At 52.5% G+C, this 16287-nt stretch overlaps 1 protein-coding gene across 1 annotated transcript in view; it reads left to right on the plus strand.

The window, feature by feature from the left end:
* The first annotated feature begins 756 nt into the window (after nucleotides 1-756).
* LOC133357880 (F-actin-uncapping protein LRRC16A-like) overlaps nucleotides 757-16287 on the plus strand; it is a 57468-nt gene continuing 41937 nt past the window's right edge. Inside the window, exons 1-2 of the mRNA XM_061576032.1 lie at nucleotides 757-882; nucleotides 15125-15219. Coding sequence (XP_061432016.1) covers nucleotides 855-882; nucleotides 15125-15219 — 123 coding nt within the window. The 5' untranslated portion in view covers nucleotides 757-854. The remainder of the gene's footprint in view (nucleotides 883-15124; nucleotides 15220-16287) is intronic.

Consider the following 16287-nt stretch of genomic DNA (forward strand, 5'->3'; position numbering starts at 1 on the left):
CACGGCTGTCTGCATCACCCAAGGCGTGTTTGGGGCCGTCCATAAATGACGTCACGCGATTTTTGACGATTTTGAACACCCCCCCCCCTCGTCACACGGCGTCACAAAAAGTCAGAGCCCCCCCGCTTCAAATATGACGTCACAAAGCTCTGCCCCCCCCCCCCCCCCAAAAATAAAACATGCTTCAAATCGCTTTAAACTATTGTCATTGTAGTGCGTATTTAATGCGGCGCTGCACTCTGATGTTGTAGGAGAAAACATTTATTAAAAAGTCTATTAATGAAGTAGAACGTGTTTGTCTATGTTTATTTAAAGTTGCGCATTTTGATGTGACGTCACATTTCTCACCCCCCCCCCCCCCTCGTCACACATCGTCACGAATGTCTGACCCCCCCCCCCAGGTGCGTGACGTCATTTATGGACGGCCCATTACAGTCGAAGCGACTCACATCACATCTCTCCCACGTGTTGGTGTGCACTGTATCCATACACAACGGAGGGGGGTGGAGGGGCGGGTGGAGGGGAGGGGCGGGTGGAGGGTGGGGGGCGGGTGGGGGGGCGGGTGGTGGGTGGAGGGGCGGGTGGTGGGTGGAGGGGCGGGGCGGGCGGGAAAAGTGGGCGTGGCGGACGGGGGAAGTGGGCGGGGCTGGAAAGTGGGCGGGGCGGGGGAAGTGGGCGTGTCTGGTGACGTCATCACCAAAGCACGTGTGCAGCCCCGGGGCGGCACCACAACTCAGGCGCTGGGGACTCAGGGAAGGTCCCGTTACTCCTGAGCAGGACTCGACGGGACTCCTGGCGGAGGGGGGGTCCTCACTCGTCGTCTCCTGGAACCAGAGACGGGACCAAGGGGGGCCATGGCGGAGGAGGAAAGCGCAACCTCAGGTGAGGGCTCGTGGTGAGAGGGTGGGTGAGGAGCTGTGTGGTGAGTGTGTGTGGTGAGGGTGGGTGAGGGGGGTGAGTGTGTGTGGTGAGGATGGGTGAGGAGCTCTGTGGTGAGGGCTCGTGGTGAGAATGGGTGAGGGGCTCTGTGGTGAGTGTGTGTGGTGAGGGTGGGTGAGGGGCTGTGTGGTGAGTGTGTGTGGTGAGGATGGGTGAGGAGCTCTGTGGTGAGTGTGTGTGGTGAGGATGGGTGAGGAGCTGTGCGGTGAGTGTGTGTGGTGAGGGTGGGTGAGGAGCTCTGTGGTGAGTGTGTGTGGTGAGGATGGGTGAGGAGCTCTGTGGTGAGTGCGTGTGGTGAGGATGGGTGAGGAGCTGTGTGGTGAGTGTGTGTGGTGAGGGTGGGTGAGGAGCTCTGTGGTGAGTGTGTGTGGTGAGGATGGGTGAGTAGCTCTGTGGTGAGTGTGTGTGTGGTGAAAATGGGTGAGGAGCTGTGCGGTGAGTGTGTGTGGTGAGGGTGGGTGAGGAGCTGTGTGGTGAGTGTGTGTGGTGAGGATGAGTGAGGGGCTCCGTGGTGAGTGTGTGTGATGAGGGTGGGTGAGGAGCTCTATGGTGAGTGTGTGTGGTGAGGGTGGGTGAGGAGCTCTGTGGTGAGTGTGTGTGGTGAGGGTGGGTGAGGAGCTCTGTGGTGAGTGTGTGTGGTGAGGATGGGTGAGGAGATCTGTGGTGAGTGTGTGTGGTGAGGATGGGTGAGGAGGGTGAGTGTGTGTGGTGAGGATGGGGGAGGAGCTCTGTGGTGAGTGTGTGTGGTGAGGGTGGGTGAGGAGCTGTGTGGTGAGTGTGTGTGGTGAGGATGGGTGAGGAGCTCTGTGGTGAGTGTGTGTGGTGAGGATGGGTGAGGATCTCTGTGGTGAGTGTGTGTGGTTGAGGGTGGGTGAGGAGGGTGAGTGTGTGTGGTGAGGATGGGGGAGGAGCTCTGTGGTGAGTGTGTGTGGTGAGGGTGGGTGAGGAGCTGTGTGGTGAGTGTGTGTGGTGAGGATGGGTGAGGAGCTCTATGGTGAGTGTGTGTGGTGAGGATGGGTGAGGAGCTCTATGGTGAGTGTGTGTGGAGAGGATGGGTGAGGAGCTCTGTGGTGAGTGTGTGTGGTGAGGGTGGGTGAGGAGCTCTGTGGTGAGTGTGTGTGGTGAGGATGGGTGAGGAGCTCTGTGGTGAGTGTGTGTGGTGAGGATGGGTGAGGGGCTCTGTGGTGAGTGTGTGTGGTGAGGGTGGGTGAGGATCTCTGTGGTGAGTGTGTGTGGTGAGGGTGGGTGAGGAGCTCTGTGGTGAGTGTGTGTGGTGAGGATGGGTGAGGGGCTCTGTGGTGAGTGTGTGTGGTGAGGGTGGGTGAGGATCTCTGTGGTGAGTGTGTGTGGTGAGGGTGGGTGAGGAGTTTCTATGGTGAGTGTGTGTGGTGAGGATGGGTGAGGAGCTGTGTGGTGAGTGTGTGTGGTGAGGATGGGTGAGGAGCTGTGTGGTGAGTATGTGTGGTGAGGATGGGTGAGGAGCTCTGTGGTGAGTGTGTGTGGTGAGGACGGGTGAGGGGCTCTGTGGTGAGTGTGTGTGGTGAGGATGGGTGAGGAGGGTGAGTGTGTGTGGTGAGGATGGGGGAGGAGCTCTGTGGTGAGTGTGTGTGGTGAGGATGGGTGAGGAGGGTGAGTGTGTGTGGTGAGGATGGGTGAGGGGCTCTGTGGTGAGTGTGTGTGGTGAGGATGGGTGAGGAGGGTGAGTGTGTGTGGTGAGGGTGGGTGAGGGGCTCTGTGGTGAGTGTGTGTGGTGAGGGTGGGTGAGGAGCTGTGTGGTGAGTGTGTGTGGTGAGGATGGGTGGGGAGCTCTTTGGTGAGTGTGTGTGGTGAGGGTGGGTGAGGAGCTGTGTGGTGAGTGTGTGTGGTGAGGGTGGGTGAGGATCTCTGTGGTGAGTGTGTGTGGTGAGGATGGGTGAGGAGCTCTGTGGTGAGTGTGTGTGGTGAGGGTGGGTGAGGATCTCTGTGGTGAGTGTGTGTGGTGAGGGTGGGTGAGGATCTCTGTGGTGAGTGTGTGTGGTGAGGATGGGTGAGGAGCTCTGTGGTGAGTGTGTGTGGTGAGGATGGGTGAGGAGCTGTGTGGTGAGTGTGTGTGGTGAGGATGGGTGAGGAGCTCTGTGGTGAGTGTGTGTGGTGAGGATGGGTGAGGAGCTCTGTGGTGAGTGTGTGTGGTGAGGATGGGTGAGGAGCTCTGTGGTGAGTGTGTGTGGTGAGGATGGGTGAGGAGCTGTGTGGTGAGTGTGTGTGGTGAGGGTGGGTGATGAGCTCTGTGGTGAGTGTGTGTGGTGAGGATGGGTGAGGAGCTGTGTGGTGAGTGTGTGTGGTGAGGGTGGGTGATGAGCTCTGTGGTGAGTGTGTGTGGTGAGGGTGGGTGAGGAGCTGTGTGGTGAGTGTGTGTGGTGAGGGTGGGTGAGGAGCTCTGTGGTGAGTGTGTGTGGTGAGGGTGGGTGATGAGCTCTGTGGTGAGTGTGTGTGGTGAGGATGGGTGAGGAGCTCTGTGGTGAGTGTGTGTGGTGAGGGTGGGTGAGGGGCTCTGTGGTGAGTGTGTGTGGTGAGGGTGGGTGAGGAGATCTGTGGTGAGTGTGTGTGGTGAGGATGGGTGAGGAGATCTGTGGTGAGTGTGTGTGGTGAGGATGGGTGAGGAGATCTGTGGTGAGTGTGTGTGGTGAGGTGGGTGAGCAGCTCTGTGGTGAGTGTGTGTGGTCAGGATGGGTGAGGAGCTCTGTGGTGAGTGTGTGTATTGAGGGTGGGTGATGAGCTCTTGTGGTGAGTGTGTGTGGTGAGGATGGGTGAGTAGCTCCGTGGTGAGTGGGTGTGGTGAGGATGGGTGAGGAGCTGTGCGGTGAGTGTGTGTGGTGAGGATGGGTGAGGAGCTGTGCGGTGAGTGTGTGGTGAGGATGGGTGAGGGGCTGTGTGGTGAGTGTGTGTGGTGAGGATGGGTGAGGAGCTGTGTGGTGAGTGTGTGGTGAGGATGGGTGAGGGGCTCCGTGGTGAGTGTGTGTGGTGAGGATGCGTGAGCAGCTCTGTGGTGAGTGTGTGTGGTGAGGGTGGGTGAGGATCTCTGTGGTGAGTGTGTGTGGTGAGGGTGGGTGAGGATCTCTATGGTGAGTGTGTGTGGTGAGGATGGGTGAGGAGCTCTGTGGTGAGTGTGTGTGGTGAGGATGGGTGAGGAGCTCTGTGGTGAGTGTGTGTGGTGAGGGTGGGTGAGCAGCTCTGTGGTGAGTGTGTGTGGTGAGAGTGGGTGAGGATCTCTGTGGTGAGTGTGTGTGGTGAGGATGGGTGAGCAGCTCTGTGGTGAGTGTGTGTGGTGAGGGTGGGTGAGCAGCTCTGTGGTGAGTGTGTGTGGTGAGGTGGGTGAGGATCTCTGTGGTGAGTGTGTGTGGTGAGGATGGGTGAGGAGCTGTGGTGAGTGTGTGTGGTGAGGGTGGGTGAGGGGCTCTGTGGGAGTGTGTGTGGTGAGGGTGGGTGAGGAGCTATGTGGTGAGTGTGTGTGGTGAGGGTGGGTGAGGAGCTCTGTGTGAGTGTGTGTGGTGAGGGTGGGTGAGGAGCTCTGTGGTGAGTGTGTGTGGTGAGGATGGGTGAGGAGCTGTGGTGAGTGTGTGTGGTGAGGATGGGTGAGGAGCTGTGTGGTGAGTGTGTGTGGTGAGGACGGGTGAGGAGCTCTGTGGTGAGTGTGTGTGGTGAGGGTGGGTGAGGAGTTCTATGGTGAGTGTGTGTGGTGAGGGTGAGTGAGGGGCTCCGTGGTGAGTGTGTGTGGTGAGGGTGGGTGAGGAGCTCTGTGGTGAGTGTGTGTGGTGAGGATGGGTGAGGAGCTCTGTGGTGAGTGTGTGTGGTGAGGGTGGGTGAGGAGCTCTGTGGTGAGTGTGTGTGGTGAGGACGGGTGAGGAGCTCTGTGGTGAGTGTGTGTGGTGAGGGTGGGTGAGGAGTTCTATGGTGAGTGTGTGTGGTGAGGGTGGGTGAGGAGCTCTGTGGTGAGTGTGTGTGGTGAGGGTGGGTGAGGAGCTCTGTGGTGAGTGTGTGTGGTGAGGGTGGGGTGAGGAGTTCTATGGTGAGTGTGTGTGGTGAGGGTGGGTGAGGAGCTCTGTGGTGAGTGTGTGTGGTGAGGGTGGGTGAGGAGCTCTGTGGTGAGTGTGTGTGGTGAGGATGGGTGAGGGGCTGTGTGGTGAGTGTGTGTGGTGAGGGTGGGTGAGGAGCTTTGTGGTGAGTGTGTGTGGTGAGGGTGGGTGAGGAGCTCTGTGGTGAGTGTGTGTGGTGAGGGTGGGTGAGGAGCTGTGTGGTGAGTGTGTGTGGTGAGGGTGGGTGAGGAGCTCTGTGGTGAGTTTGTGTGGTGAGGGTGGGTGAGGAGCTGTGTGGTGAGTGTGTGTGGTGAGGATGGGTGAGGGGCTGTGTGGTGAGTGTGTGTGGTGAGGATGGGTGAGGAGCTGTGTGGTGAGTGTGTGTTGGTGAGGGTGGGTGAGGAGCTGTGTGGTGAGTGTGTGTGGTGAGGGTGGGTGAGGGGCTCTGTGGTGAGTGTGTGTGGTGAGGGTGGGTGAGGAGCTCTGTGGTGAGTTTGTGTGGTGAGGGTGGGTGAGGAGCTGTGTGGTGAGTGTGTGTGGTGAGGATGGGTGAGGGGCTGTGTGGTGAGTGTGTGGTGAGGATGGGTGAGGAGCTGTGTGGTGAGTGTGTGTGGTGAGGGTGGGTGAGGAGCTCTGTGGTGAGTGTGTGTGGTGAGGGTGGGTGAGGAGCTCTGTGGTGAGTTTGTGTGGTGAGGGTGGGTGAGGAGCTGTGTGGTGAGTGTGTGTGGTGAGGATGGGTGAGGGGCTGTGTGGTGAGTGTGTGTGGTGAGGATGGGTGAGGAGCTCTGTGGTGAGTGTGTGTGGTGAGGGTGGGTGAGGAGCTGTGTGGTGAGTGTGTGTGGTGAGGATGGGTGAGGATCTCTGTGGTGAGTGTGTGTGGTGAGGATGGGTGAGGAGCTCTGTGGTGAGTGTGTGTGGTGAGGATGGGTGAGGATCTCTGTGGTGAGTGTGTGTGGTGAGGATGGGTGAGGATCTCTGTGGTGAGTGTGTGTGTGAGGATGGGTGAGGAGCTCTGTGGTGAGTGTGTGTGGTGAGGATGGGTCAGGAGCTCTGTGGTGAGTGTGTGTGGTGAGGATGGGTGAGGAGCTGTGTGGTGAGTGTGTGTGGTGAGGATGGGTGAGGAGCTCTGTGGTGAGTGTGTGTGGTGAGGATGGGTGAGGAGCTCTGTGGTGAGTGTGTGTGGTGAGGGTGGGTGAGGAGCTGTGTTGTGAGTGTGTGTGGTGAGGGTGGGTGAGGAGCTCTGTGGTGAGTGTGTGTGGTGAGGATGGGTGAGGATCTCTGTGGTGAGTGTGTGTGGTGAGGATGGTTGAGGAGCTCTGTGTGGAGTGTGTGTGGTGAGGGTGAGTGAGGGGCTCTATGGTGAGTGTGTGTGGTGAGGATGGGTGAGGAGCTCTGTGGTGAGTGTGTGTGGTGAGGATGGGTGAGGAGCTCTGTGGTGAGTGTGTGTGGTGAGGATGGGTGAGGGGCTCCGTGGTGAGTGTGTGTGGTGAGGATGGGTGAGGAGCTCTGTGGTGAGTGTGTGTGGTGAGGATGGGTGAGTAGCATCATGGTGAGTGTGTGTGGTGAGGATGGGTGAGGAGCTCTGTGGTGAGTGTGTGTGGTGAGGATGGGTGAGTAGCATCATGGTGAGTGTGTGTGGTGAGGATGGGTGAGCTGGTGAAGGGATGTGAAAAGAGCTTCATAGTTTATCGGATTCTGCCAGTATAAATAAATTTTCAGAAAAAATATTCTGATTCTGAACTGGTTGGGGTGTTTTTGTGGTGAGGCATTTTGACTCTGGTGAGCTGGTGAGAGGTGGTGAATGCTGTGTCAGTGTAGGGCTATGGGTGCTGGCACTCTGAGCTGTAGGTCTGGGTTCGATCCCTGCACCAGATGGCTCGTAGCAGGGGCCGCCCCGGTAAACTTGCGACGTCAGGCTACGTCGAAAGTTTACTCCTGTGACCGGTATCCCTCAATTTACAAAAGGGTTGCCATATTTTAATAAACACACATAAAAACAAAATTTTTGTAAATCGGAACGGCTTTTCCCTTGAACGTAATACTACAAATGAGAGATGTGTTTCGCACAGTCTTTTCAGCTCCTAACCTCAAAATATAATACGTTTATATCACTTTTCACAATACACGTACAAAATAATAATGATCATAATACAGAACGTAAATATTAAAACGATTGGCTAATGATGCACTTGAAACAACAATAATTAACTCCCATGTGCGAGGGGGAAACACTCGATTCCACACAGACAGAGTTCACATTTTTGCTGTACCGCCTAACGAGCCCAGAGACGTCCCCGAGAAGGGAGTTTCACTAACTTTGTGCGGTGATCCACTAACTCTCGCCTCCATAGTGCTGGATTACGGGCATGCATAGCCACCACCGCCTTGCTAAATCTGGATGAGGGCCTTCCTATGCTTCTAAATTTGAAGCTTTCGTGACTGCAATGATTCATATTTATAGGTTTTTTCGGTAAAGTCACGTAGGTAAAAACATTAAAAAGTAAAATAAAATAAAATCACGAATTTCGGAGGCAACACAAGCTTCCGTCTTCAGGTGGTACCGTCACAGCCACGACAGCTGTATCAAGTAAATGAGAGATTGCAGAAGCTACCACTCCGTTTATATAATGGTTGGAGAAGGTGGTGGGGCAAGGGCCGCATACTTTTGATTAATATCGTGGCTGTGACGGTACCTTCCTATGCTGTCACCATCATCATCAGGAGCAGCCCACTGGGCGAGGAGTCAGGATGACCGTCATCTTAATCATCATCAGCCACGATTGATTCACTACCGGATGAAAGCCTCCGACGTACCACTGATGGCTTATTTTTTGTTTGACTTTCCAAGCAATGCACCGCGATGCAAGTTTGTTGTTCATGAGAGCGCGTGGTCTGATCTGGAGAGCGGGCGAACACCGTTTCACGGAGAGAAAATAACAGCTCGGTTAGCACCGCCTCACTGCCACCTGCGAGCTGTAGACAATAAGTGAGTCGAAGACTGGTGAAAGAACAATTGGGAGAACACAAACATCACCTAAACACATTCCTGCGGAGGGAGCTGGTAGGAACGTTGGGTTGCTCGGTCAATGGCCAGGGTCAACGGCGGCGTGGTGTATTCCGCAAATATGGCCGTGCTGTGAGGGCGGGCACAAGGGCACCACGGGGTGACCAGCCCCTCCCCACACAGCCCCACTCCTCCCACCCGCACCCAGCCCCACCCACCCTCCCCACCCTCCCAACCCCGCCCCTCCCCACCCTCCCCACCAAGCCCCTCCCCACCATCCCCTCTCCACCCAGCCCCAACCCTCCCATTTTTGGATCCACGACGGACGGACGGACACAATAATCCCCTGTGGGCTGGTGTAACCAGGAGGTTTCTACCAGTACTTGCCTCACCTGCCTCTACTGGACATCTGTGAAAAAGACCTTCTTACCTCGTCGGATTCCTCCAGTCTAAAATATTTTGATTAATCCCGAATAAGCTGCTCATTGTCGATCTCACAACCACCACCGACCAGCCATTTGGAAGCTCTCACTGCCACTCTCCCCGCAAGCAATCGACTACCTTACATCCTAGCCGAACTGGCCATAGCTGGTGCAACCACCTTTCCACAAATGGAAAATAAAATAATTCCCCAAATGCAAATGTGGCGCACCTCAACAAAGAGTGGAACACATTGTGGGTGTATGGGTCTCTGTGTAACCCTGTGGGTCTCTGTTTAAATCTATGGGTCTGCGTGAGGCTGTGTGTTTCGGTGAACTGACGGGTCTGTGTAGGTCTATGGATCTCTGTGTGATTTTGTGGGCCTCAGTGTGAGCCGATGCGTCTGTGAATCTTTGGGTCTCTGTGTGAATCAATGGGTTTCTGTGTGAGTCTATGGGTCTCTGTGGGGTCTGTGGGCTTCAGTGTGACCCTATGCGTCTGTGAATCTTTGGGTCTCTGTGTGAATCAATGGGTTTCTGTGTGAGTCTATGGGTCTCTGTGGGGTCTGTGGGCTTCAGTGTGACTCTATGCGTCTGTGAATCTTTGGGTCTCTGTGTGAATCAATGGGTTTCTGTGTGAGTCTATGGGTCTCTGTGGGGTCTGTGGGCTTCAGTGTGAGCCTATGTGTCTGTGAATCTTTGGGTCTCCAGGATAAATCTGTGGGTCTCCTGTGTGAGCCTATGCGTGTGAACTCCCAGGATATGAGTAATTCACGCTCGCTGTCCTCTGACTTTACCGAAAGAACCACGAAGATGAATCCCTGCAGTCACGAAAGCTTTAAATCGATATATGGATAAAAAATGTAAACATCAGTTTACAGTGGCTACTCAATTAATATCCATGCGAAGAAAGAAGAAGATCGAGTGAAAACTATAGAGTGCAGGACGGTGCGTGTTTGCACAAGGCGAAAAGAGAGAGCGGGGATTGCATGCCATTCATCGACCACCTATGAACACAGCTGCGGTGTTGGTCCAATGGCAGTTGCATTGCATTGAGTACGGTTCAGTGTGGTACAGGCCTTGATTGCTGGGGCAGAGTGGAATCCTAGCTGTCTCTGTCTGTTTCCCCGACGATTCCGTTCCTCACCATTGGAACCTCATTTGCCAGTAAAAAATATGATAATTGTTTTTTTACCCTTCTATCTGGCAACAAAACTGACACCTTTTTACAAGGAGTCATGTTTGCATAGACCACAATACCTGCAGCCATAATGCAAACAAAAAACATAACTCTGATAATGTATGCATTGTCCTTGAAGTTGATTGGTCCACACCCGAGACAGCTTTCCTTAGAGCCTAGTCTCACATGGTGTTGGACCAGATGACGCCAAAAGGCGCACAACTCAAAGACAATGCACCATCAGAGTATGAGAGCTCGGGGTAAGCATTTACACCATTGGAACCTCATTTGCCAGTAAAAAATATGATAATTGTTTTTTTACCCCTCTATCTGGCAACAAAACTGACACCTTTTTACAAGGAGTCATGTTTGCATAGACCACAATACCTGCAGCCATAATGCAAACAAAAAACATAACTCTGATAATATATTCACTGTCCTTGAAGTTGATTGGTCCACACCCGAGACAGCTTTCCTTAGAGCCTAGTCTCACATGGGTTGGACCAGATGACGCCAAAAGGCGCACAACTCAAAGACAATGCACCATCAGAGTATGAGAGCTCGGGGTAAGCATTTACACCATTGGAACCTCATTTGCCAGTAAAACATATGATAATTGTTTTTTTCCCTTCTCTCTGGCAACAAAACTGACACCTTTTTACAAGGAGTCATGTTTGCATAGACCACAATACCTGCAGCGATAATGCAAACAAAAAACATAACTCTGATAATGTACGCACTGTCCTTGATTCCGTTCCTCCTTGCTTCTGGCCCACTTATACCGGAACCGACTGCCCCGACACGTCAAACAATCAGCCTCACTTTTCGATGTAAAGCTTTCGTGACTGCAGGGATTCATCTTCTTGGTTCTTTCGGTAAAGTCACGTAGAATGGAAATAATAAAATAGACTCGACAGACCTGCTCTCCACCTGAGGACGGCTGCTTGCGTTGTGGCCGAAACGTTGTGAGAATGTCTCAACAACTGTTAACAGGATCAACAACTTGTCTCAACAACAACTCTAACAAAACATCATCTTTTTGGTTCTTTCGGTAAAGTCACGTAGAATGGAAATAATAAAATTTAAAAAAATAAAACATAATAAAATAATTCTCACGACGTTTCGGCCACAACGCAAGCAGCCGTCCTCAGGTGGAAAGCAGGTCTGTCGAGAAGACAGAGTCTGAATGACACACCCCAGGCTTGGAGTGACTATTTAAGCTGGGATGGAGGGGGGAAGGGCGCCTTGACAAAATAATTTGCATATCAAGAGGAATTTAACATATTTATGGTACTACGTTGTGAGAATTATTTTATTATGTTTTATTTTTATTATTTTATTATTTCCATTCTACGTGACTTTACCGAAAGAACCAAGAAGATGAATCAGCCTCACTGTCTTATTTTTTGTTCTTCTCGACAAACTCACCTTCACTCGCTTACCCAAACTTTCCTTCCCTCTTCTTCCCCATCATGAATACCATCCCTCTTCCCAACCTCCCTACCAATTCATCGCACTCACTCATCATCATTAAACGACCCATTGTCACTCTCATCATTGTTTATTTCACGCACTATTCTGCTGTACAAATACCAATTTTCTTGTTCAGCGCCTTGCTCAAGGCGCCATATAAATTGAAATACGATAAGACGTGGGAAGGAGTCGAGCGAGTGGAGGAGGGGAGAGGTAGGCAGGGATGGATCTGTGAAGTATGCCAAAGACAATGGAGGGATCTGAAGACTGGGAAAATGTGGTGTCACTTGAGGGTGCGATTGAGGGGCCTGGTGGCGTTGTTCTCGATCAGAGGATGCCACAGGACCCCAAGCAACCAGTTCCGTGAATATTTACCCAGAAAGGCCTCGCTTGGTCTCAGGATTCTTTTGTCAGGAGGGTGCTGCTGCATTTGGACGTTTGATCGATTTCATTTGTAATCTTTTGGCTTTTTTGTCGGAGGAAACCTGAGAGCCCGGAGGAAATCCAGCACCGCCGCGCTGAATGCGAGTGAGCGGCACTCGGCACTGCTATCTCCTGGCCACACCTCGCGGCCCCACACCTACAACACCCGGCAAGCCGTGGTGGTCATCCATCTAAGTGCTAACCAGACGCAAACCTGCTTATCTTGGAATATTTGAAGAAAACGGATTCATCTTCTTGGTTCTTTCGGTAAAGTCACGTAGGATGGAAATAATAAAATAATAAAAATAAAACATAATAAAATAATTCTCACGACGTTTCGGCCACAATGCAAGCAGCCGTCCTCAGGTGACGAACAGGTCTGTCGAGAAGACAGAGGACGGCTGCTTGCGTTGTGGCCGAAACGTCGTGAGAATTATTTTATTATGTTTTATTTTTATTATTTTATTATTTCCATCCTACGTGACTTTACTGAAAGAACCAAGAAGATGAATCCCTGCAGTCACGAAAGCTTTACATCGAAAATGGATGTATTTACAGTAACGTGGTTGTCGGCTTTAGACTGCCTCGGCCGAACTCAAAATGCATAATGCAGCACGGTTTGTGTTTTATATACAATCTAGACTGGACCGCATTGCAGAATGCTCTACAGAGGGCTATCGGTCATCGGCAGGAACACAGGAAAAGGGGTTGACCCTGGTTTCAAGAATTGATGGCACGGCAGGCTGTGGGGAAGATAGTTTCAGATTATGGGGGGGGGGGGGCAGCAGAGGAGAATGAGTGACCTCTCGTCGAGCCATTGTTGACCTGAGGCCTTCCATAGAAAGCTTTTGGTTGTTGCAGCGGCGGTTCAGACGGCAGCCCTCGAAGGCGCGGAAATCTCGAGTGCAGCTGACAGGAGGCGTCGACACCGCGCAGGAAGTGGTTGCCACAGCACCCTTGAGGGAAGTGGCACACGCCCAGGAGGCCACCCTCTCAGCCTGCCCGCCGACGAACCCGGCAGTACCGACGTTCATGCAGTTCCAGCGATGCGTGGCGGTGGCGGTGGTGGTTTCCCCGCTCTGCTCGGCCCATGGTTGGGACTGGCTGGAGTGTCCCGGCCGGCACGGAGAAGGTGGAGGCGGCTGCACAGCGCTATCTGTGAGATGCAGTCGCAGCTGAGTTTGTGGAATCGAAACTGATGTGGTGGTGGTGGGGCAAACAGCCTCCTCATCGCCACGTCTCACTTCCTCCACCACCACGGCGGCGGCACAGCGAGACACACGGCATGGGGAACCGCGGCGAGAAACGGGGACAGCGAGAGGTGCAGAGGGACACAGCGAGACACAGCAAGGAGCTGCGATGCAGAAAAACACAGCCAGACGTGTGGACATGGCAAGACCCGGGGGACAAATGAAGACACAGCGAGACACAGTGACGTGGAGAGACATGGGGATATTGAGAGAGAAGGGGATACGGTGATACACATGGACACGGTGACACACGGCCACACTGTGAGTCATGGGGACACACTTCCCCCATGAGACAGACATGAGTCACCCACCGTTTGAGAAAGTCATTGTCGTCACGTGCCTCTGATGCTGCAAAGTGGCCTGCGAAGCATCCAAAAAATGTACCCGTAAAAACAAAGTTTTTCATCTATAAATCCTTTATATGCGTGGCATCGGTTTTATCTTATTATTCATTTCAATTTTTCTTGAGTAAAAGTTTCATTTTTATCACATTGGTATTTTTAATTAAATATGAAAAAAAAAATTTCCTAAGAAGTGGAAAATTTTGGAATTTTTTTTTCACGAAAATAAATTGTCACGCACAACGAGTCTGTGTGCAAAATGTCAGCTCGATTGGATCACGGGAAGTGGGTTAAAAAACGACCGAAAGATTTGCACGGTCGTAAGCGCGCAAGCAAGCAAGCAAGTGAACTTAATATAAAGGATTTAAATATACGAGGTTACAGCTTGTGGCTCCGCATTTCATTTTGCTGACGTGCAAAACGACAATGAGAAGTGACGGCGACAGAATGAGGACTTGTGATGAACGTGCTGGCAGTGGAAATGCCACGTTTTCCTGCACTCTTGCTCACTCGGTTTTGTGCCATCGGGGACTTGTAATCACCGACGTTGGAGCTGCTGAAACCAGCAAGCGGCGATGCGTGCAACTGTGGCGGCGGCCGTAGCGGAGATGTGGGATCTGATTTACGTTCCCAGGGCGATGAGCTGATTCGGATCCACTGCCCGTGACCGCATTACTCAAATGAGGACCGCAGCCCTGAGCCCTGCGGCAACTGGAGCAGCAACAGGAGCAACAACAGGAGCAAGAGCAGCCCCCACCCTGTAGCAGCAAAAGCATTAGTAGCAGCAGTAGTGACACAAGCAGCAGCAGCAGGAGTAAAAGCAATAGCAGGAGTAACAGCAGAATTAACAGCAACACGAGGAGGAACAGCAGCAGCAGCAGCCGGAGTAAGCACAGCAGAAGCAGGAACTCAATGCCCATCAGAGACATGGTGTCATGGCGACGAATTTGTCTTGAAAGGTCTCAGTGGGAGATTTCAAAATGTCAAGTTAGAGCAGGACTTCTCAAAACGCCATTCGTCACGATCCACCATTTCCGCATTTATCTGTCTGCTCCGTTCCATTACAAATTGAGTCGTTGCACTTTTTTCACACACCGGTTAACAGAGGTCGCAAACGGGTTTTGATTCCTTACCCGTACCCGTACCCGGCCGCACCAGGGTCGCAAACGGGTACCCGTGCCCGGCCGGGTACGGGTAGCCGGGTATCGGGTAGGGTACGGGTATCGGGTACCCGGTTGTGACCTCTGCCGGATAATGAGTAAACGCGTGCTGCGGCACGGGGCCAGGCGTTAGTGGTGGGCGACGAGGGCGGAAAGCCGCGAGGGGTACCGAAAATGAGTTAGGAGAACTCAAAAAATAGATTTCACTAAATGAGTGATGAAGTATTTTTGTTATTTATTTAAACTATTTGAACTAAACAATGTTTTTGTTTATTTTACCAGGTAAGGCCTACTGAGCTACATAGTTCTTAAAAAAAAATGTTTGGAGTTGTTGATGATTCTAGATTTGAAGCTTTCGTGACTGCAAGGATTCATACTCTTAGGTTTTTTCTTTGTTGATGATGTTTTGTTAGAGTTATTGTTGAGACAAGTTGTTGATCCTGTGGACAGTTGTTGAGACATATTAGCCAACCGTGCTAATCGGAGGTGCAAGGGAAGGACAACAAACAAAACACAAACACCAGTTCTAAAGAAATGAGTTTTCAATCCAGATGATGTAAAAGTGCAAGGCTCCAGTGGCTTCCTAATATCGGAAGGAAGAGCGTTCCAGACGGCCGCAGAAGCGCATCTGAATGCGCGCGATGCAGTAACCGTCTTTGTTTGATGATTAGCCAAAAGCTGCTGCTGCTGCTGCTGCTGGGAGAATCACCGGAGTTGGCGTGGTGGTTTACGCTCCCTAACCAGATCAGCAAAGTATCGTGGTTCATTTGCGGCAAGCACTTTGTGTGTGATGAGTGTAAACCTTAATTTGTTGACGCTGTTGGCAGTTGCCGAGACAAACTGTTGACGTTGTTGTTGCTGCTGTGCGTGTTGCCGTGGACAGGCAGCTGGCGAAGCCTACTGCGCCGTCACGGGGCCCCGCGTTTCCACACGACCGTGCGCCTCGACACCAAGGGATCGGCGGCCGAGCGACTCCTGGTGAGGGCCGGGGGCAGTGCCATGGAGTCGAGGCATCGCAGTCGTCAAAGCTCCGGCCATTGGAGCCCCGATCAGACTGTGACGCACCGGGGTGGCCGTGTTCTAGCAACCGTTACCGAGCGGCAATGGTTGTCAGCCCCATTTTTTTTCTCTCGTAGAAAAAAAATTATTTGGACAAAATGTGGGCAAATCTGGTGGGCAACTGGGATGGCGAATTCCAATCGGATCGCAGGCAGGGGTCATGTGACTGCCCTCGAGGTTATGTGGTCTGTAGACCAAACGTGGGTCACGAAGCGCACCCTTCATCAAACTGTTTTGATTGGCTAAGCCGCAACTCCGAGTCGCCCTGCGGCCATTGCTGCACCGAGTTGCCGTGGTTACTCTTGAGTCAATTTTAGAATCAGAGTTTTTATTGAGACTGCAGGAGGAATCTGATGGGCCATGAAGCTCTTTTTCACAGATGTCCAGTACGGACATGGGGTCAGCAATTGGTGTCGATTGTCTTGAAACAGGTCCAAAACATCGAGCGTTCACTGCACCACAAAAGTTGTACAAGATAGAGTGTGTAACACATTTCTTCAAACTCTTTGGGTCTTTCGGTAAAGTCTCGTAGATAGAAAAACAAGTTAGCAAGGTTATTACGAGAGCTTGGGAACAAGAGAGACGCGGATTGGAGAGGGAATTCCAAAGTGGAGCAGTGCGAGGGAGGAAGCAGAACAAGAAGTGAGGTGACCTGCAGTTTGGTGAGCGGGTGGCTGAGTGAGTGAGTGAATGGGTGAGTGAGTGAATGAGTGAGTGAGTCATTAGGCGAGTGGGTGGATGAGTTCCTCAGTGAGTGAATACGTGAGTGGCTGAGTGCGTTCTTGCAACCTGCAGTGTTAGCGGTGCGGATGGAGACAAACCAGTAGACCGAGTCCTCAACATGGGTGGGGAAATCAATGAGTGAAGTTTGTGAGAACAGTGACCGTGGTGTTAGCTATAGAAGAGCGATTAGGAGGCGACTGATCGCTGGCAAGCGAGCCACTGCAGTGATTTGATGAGTCCTGGATCATAGACCATATAACGGCC

The sequence above is a fragment of the Lethenteron reissneri genome, chromosome 60, assembly GCF_015708825.2.
Source record: "Lethenteron reissneri isolate LAM-NWPU_2019-01 chromosome 60, ASM1570882v1, whole genome shotgun sequence".
In the NCBI taxonomy this organism is placed as follows: domain Eukaryota; kingdom Metazoa; phylum Chordata; class Hyperoartia; order Petromyzontiformes; family Petromyzontidae; genus Lethenteron; species Lethenteron reissneri.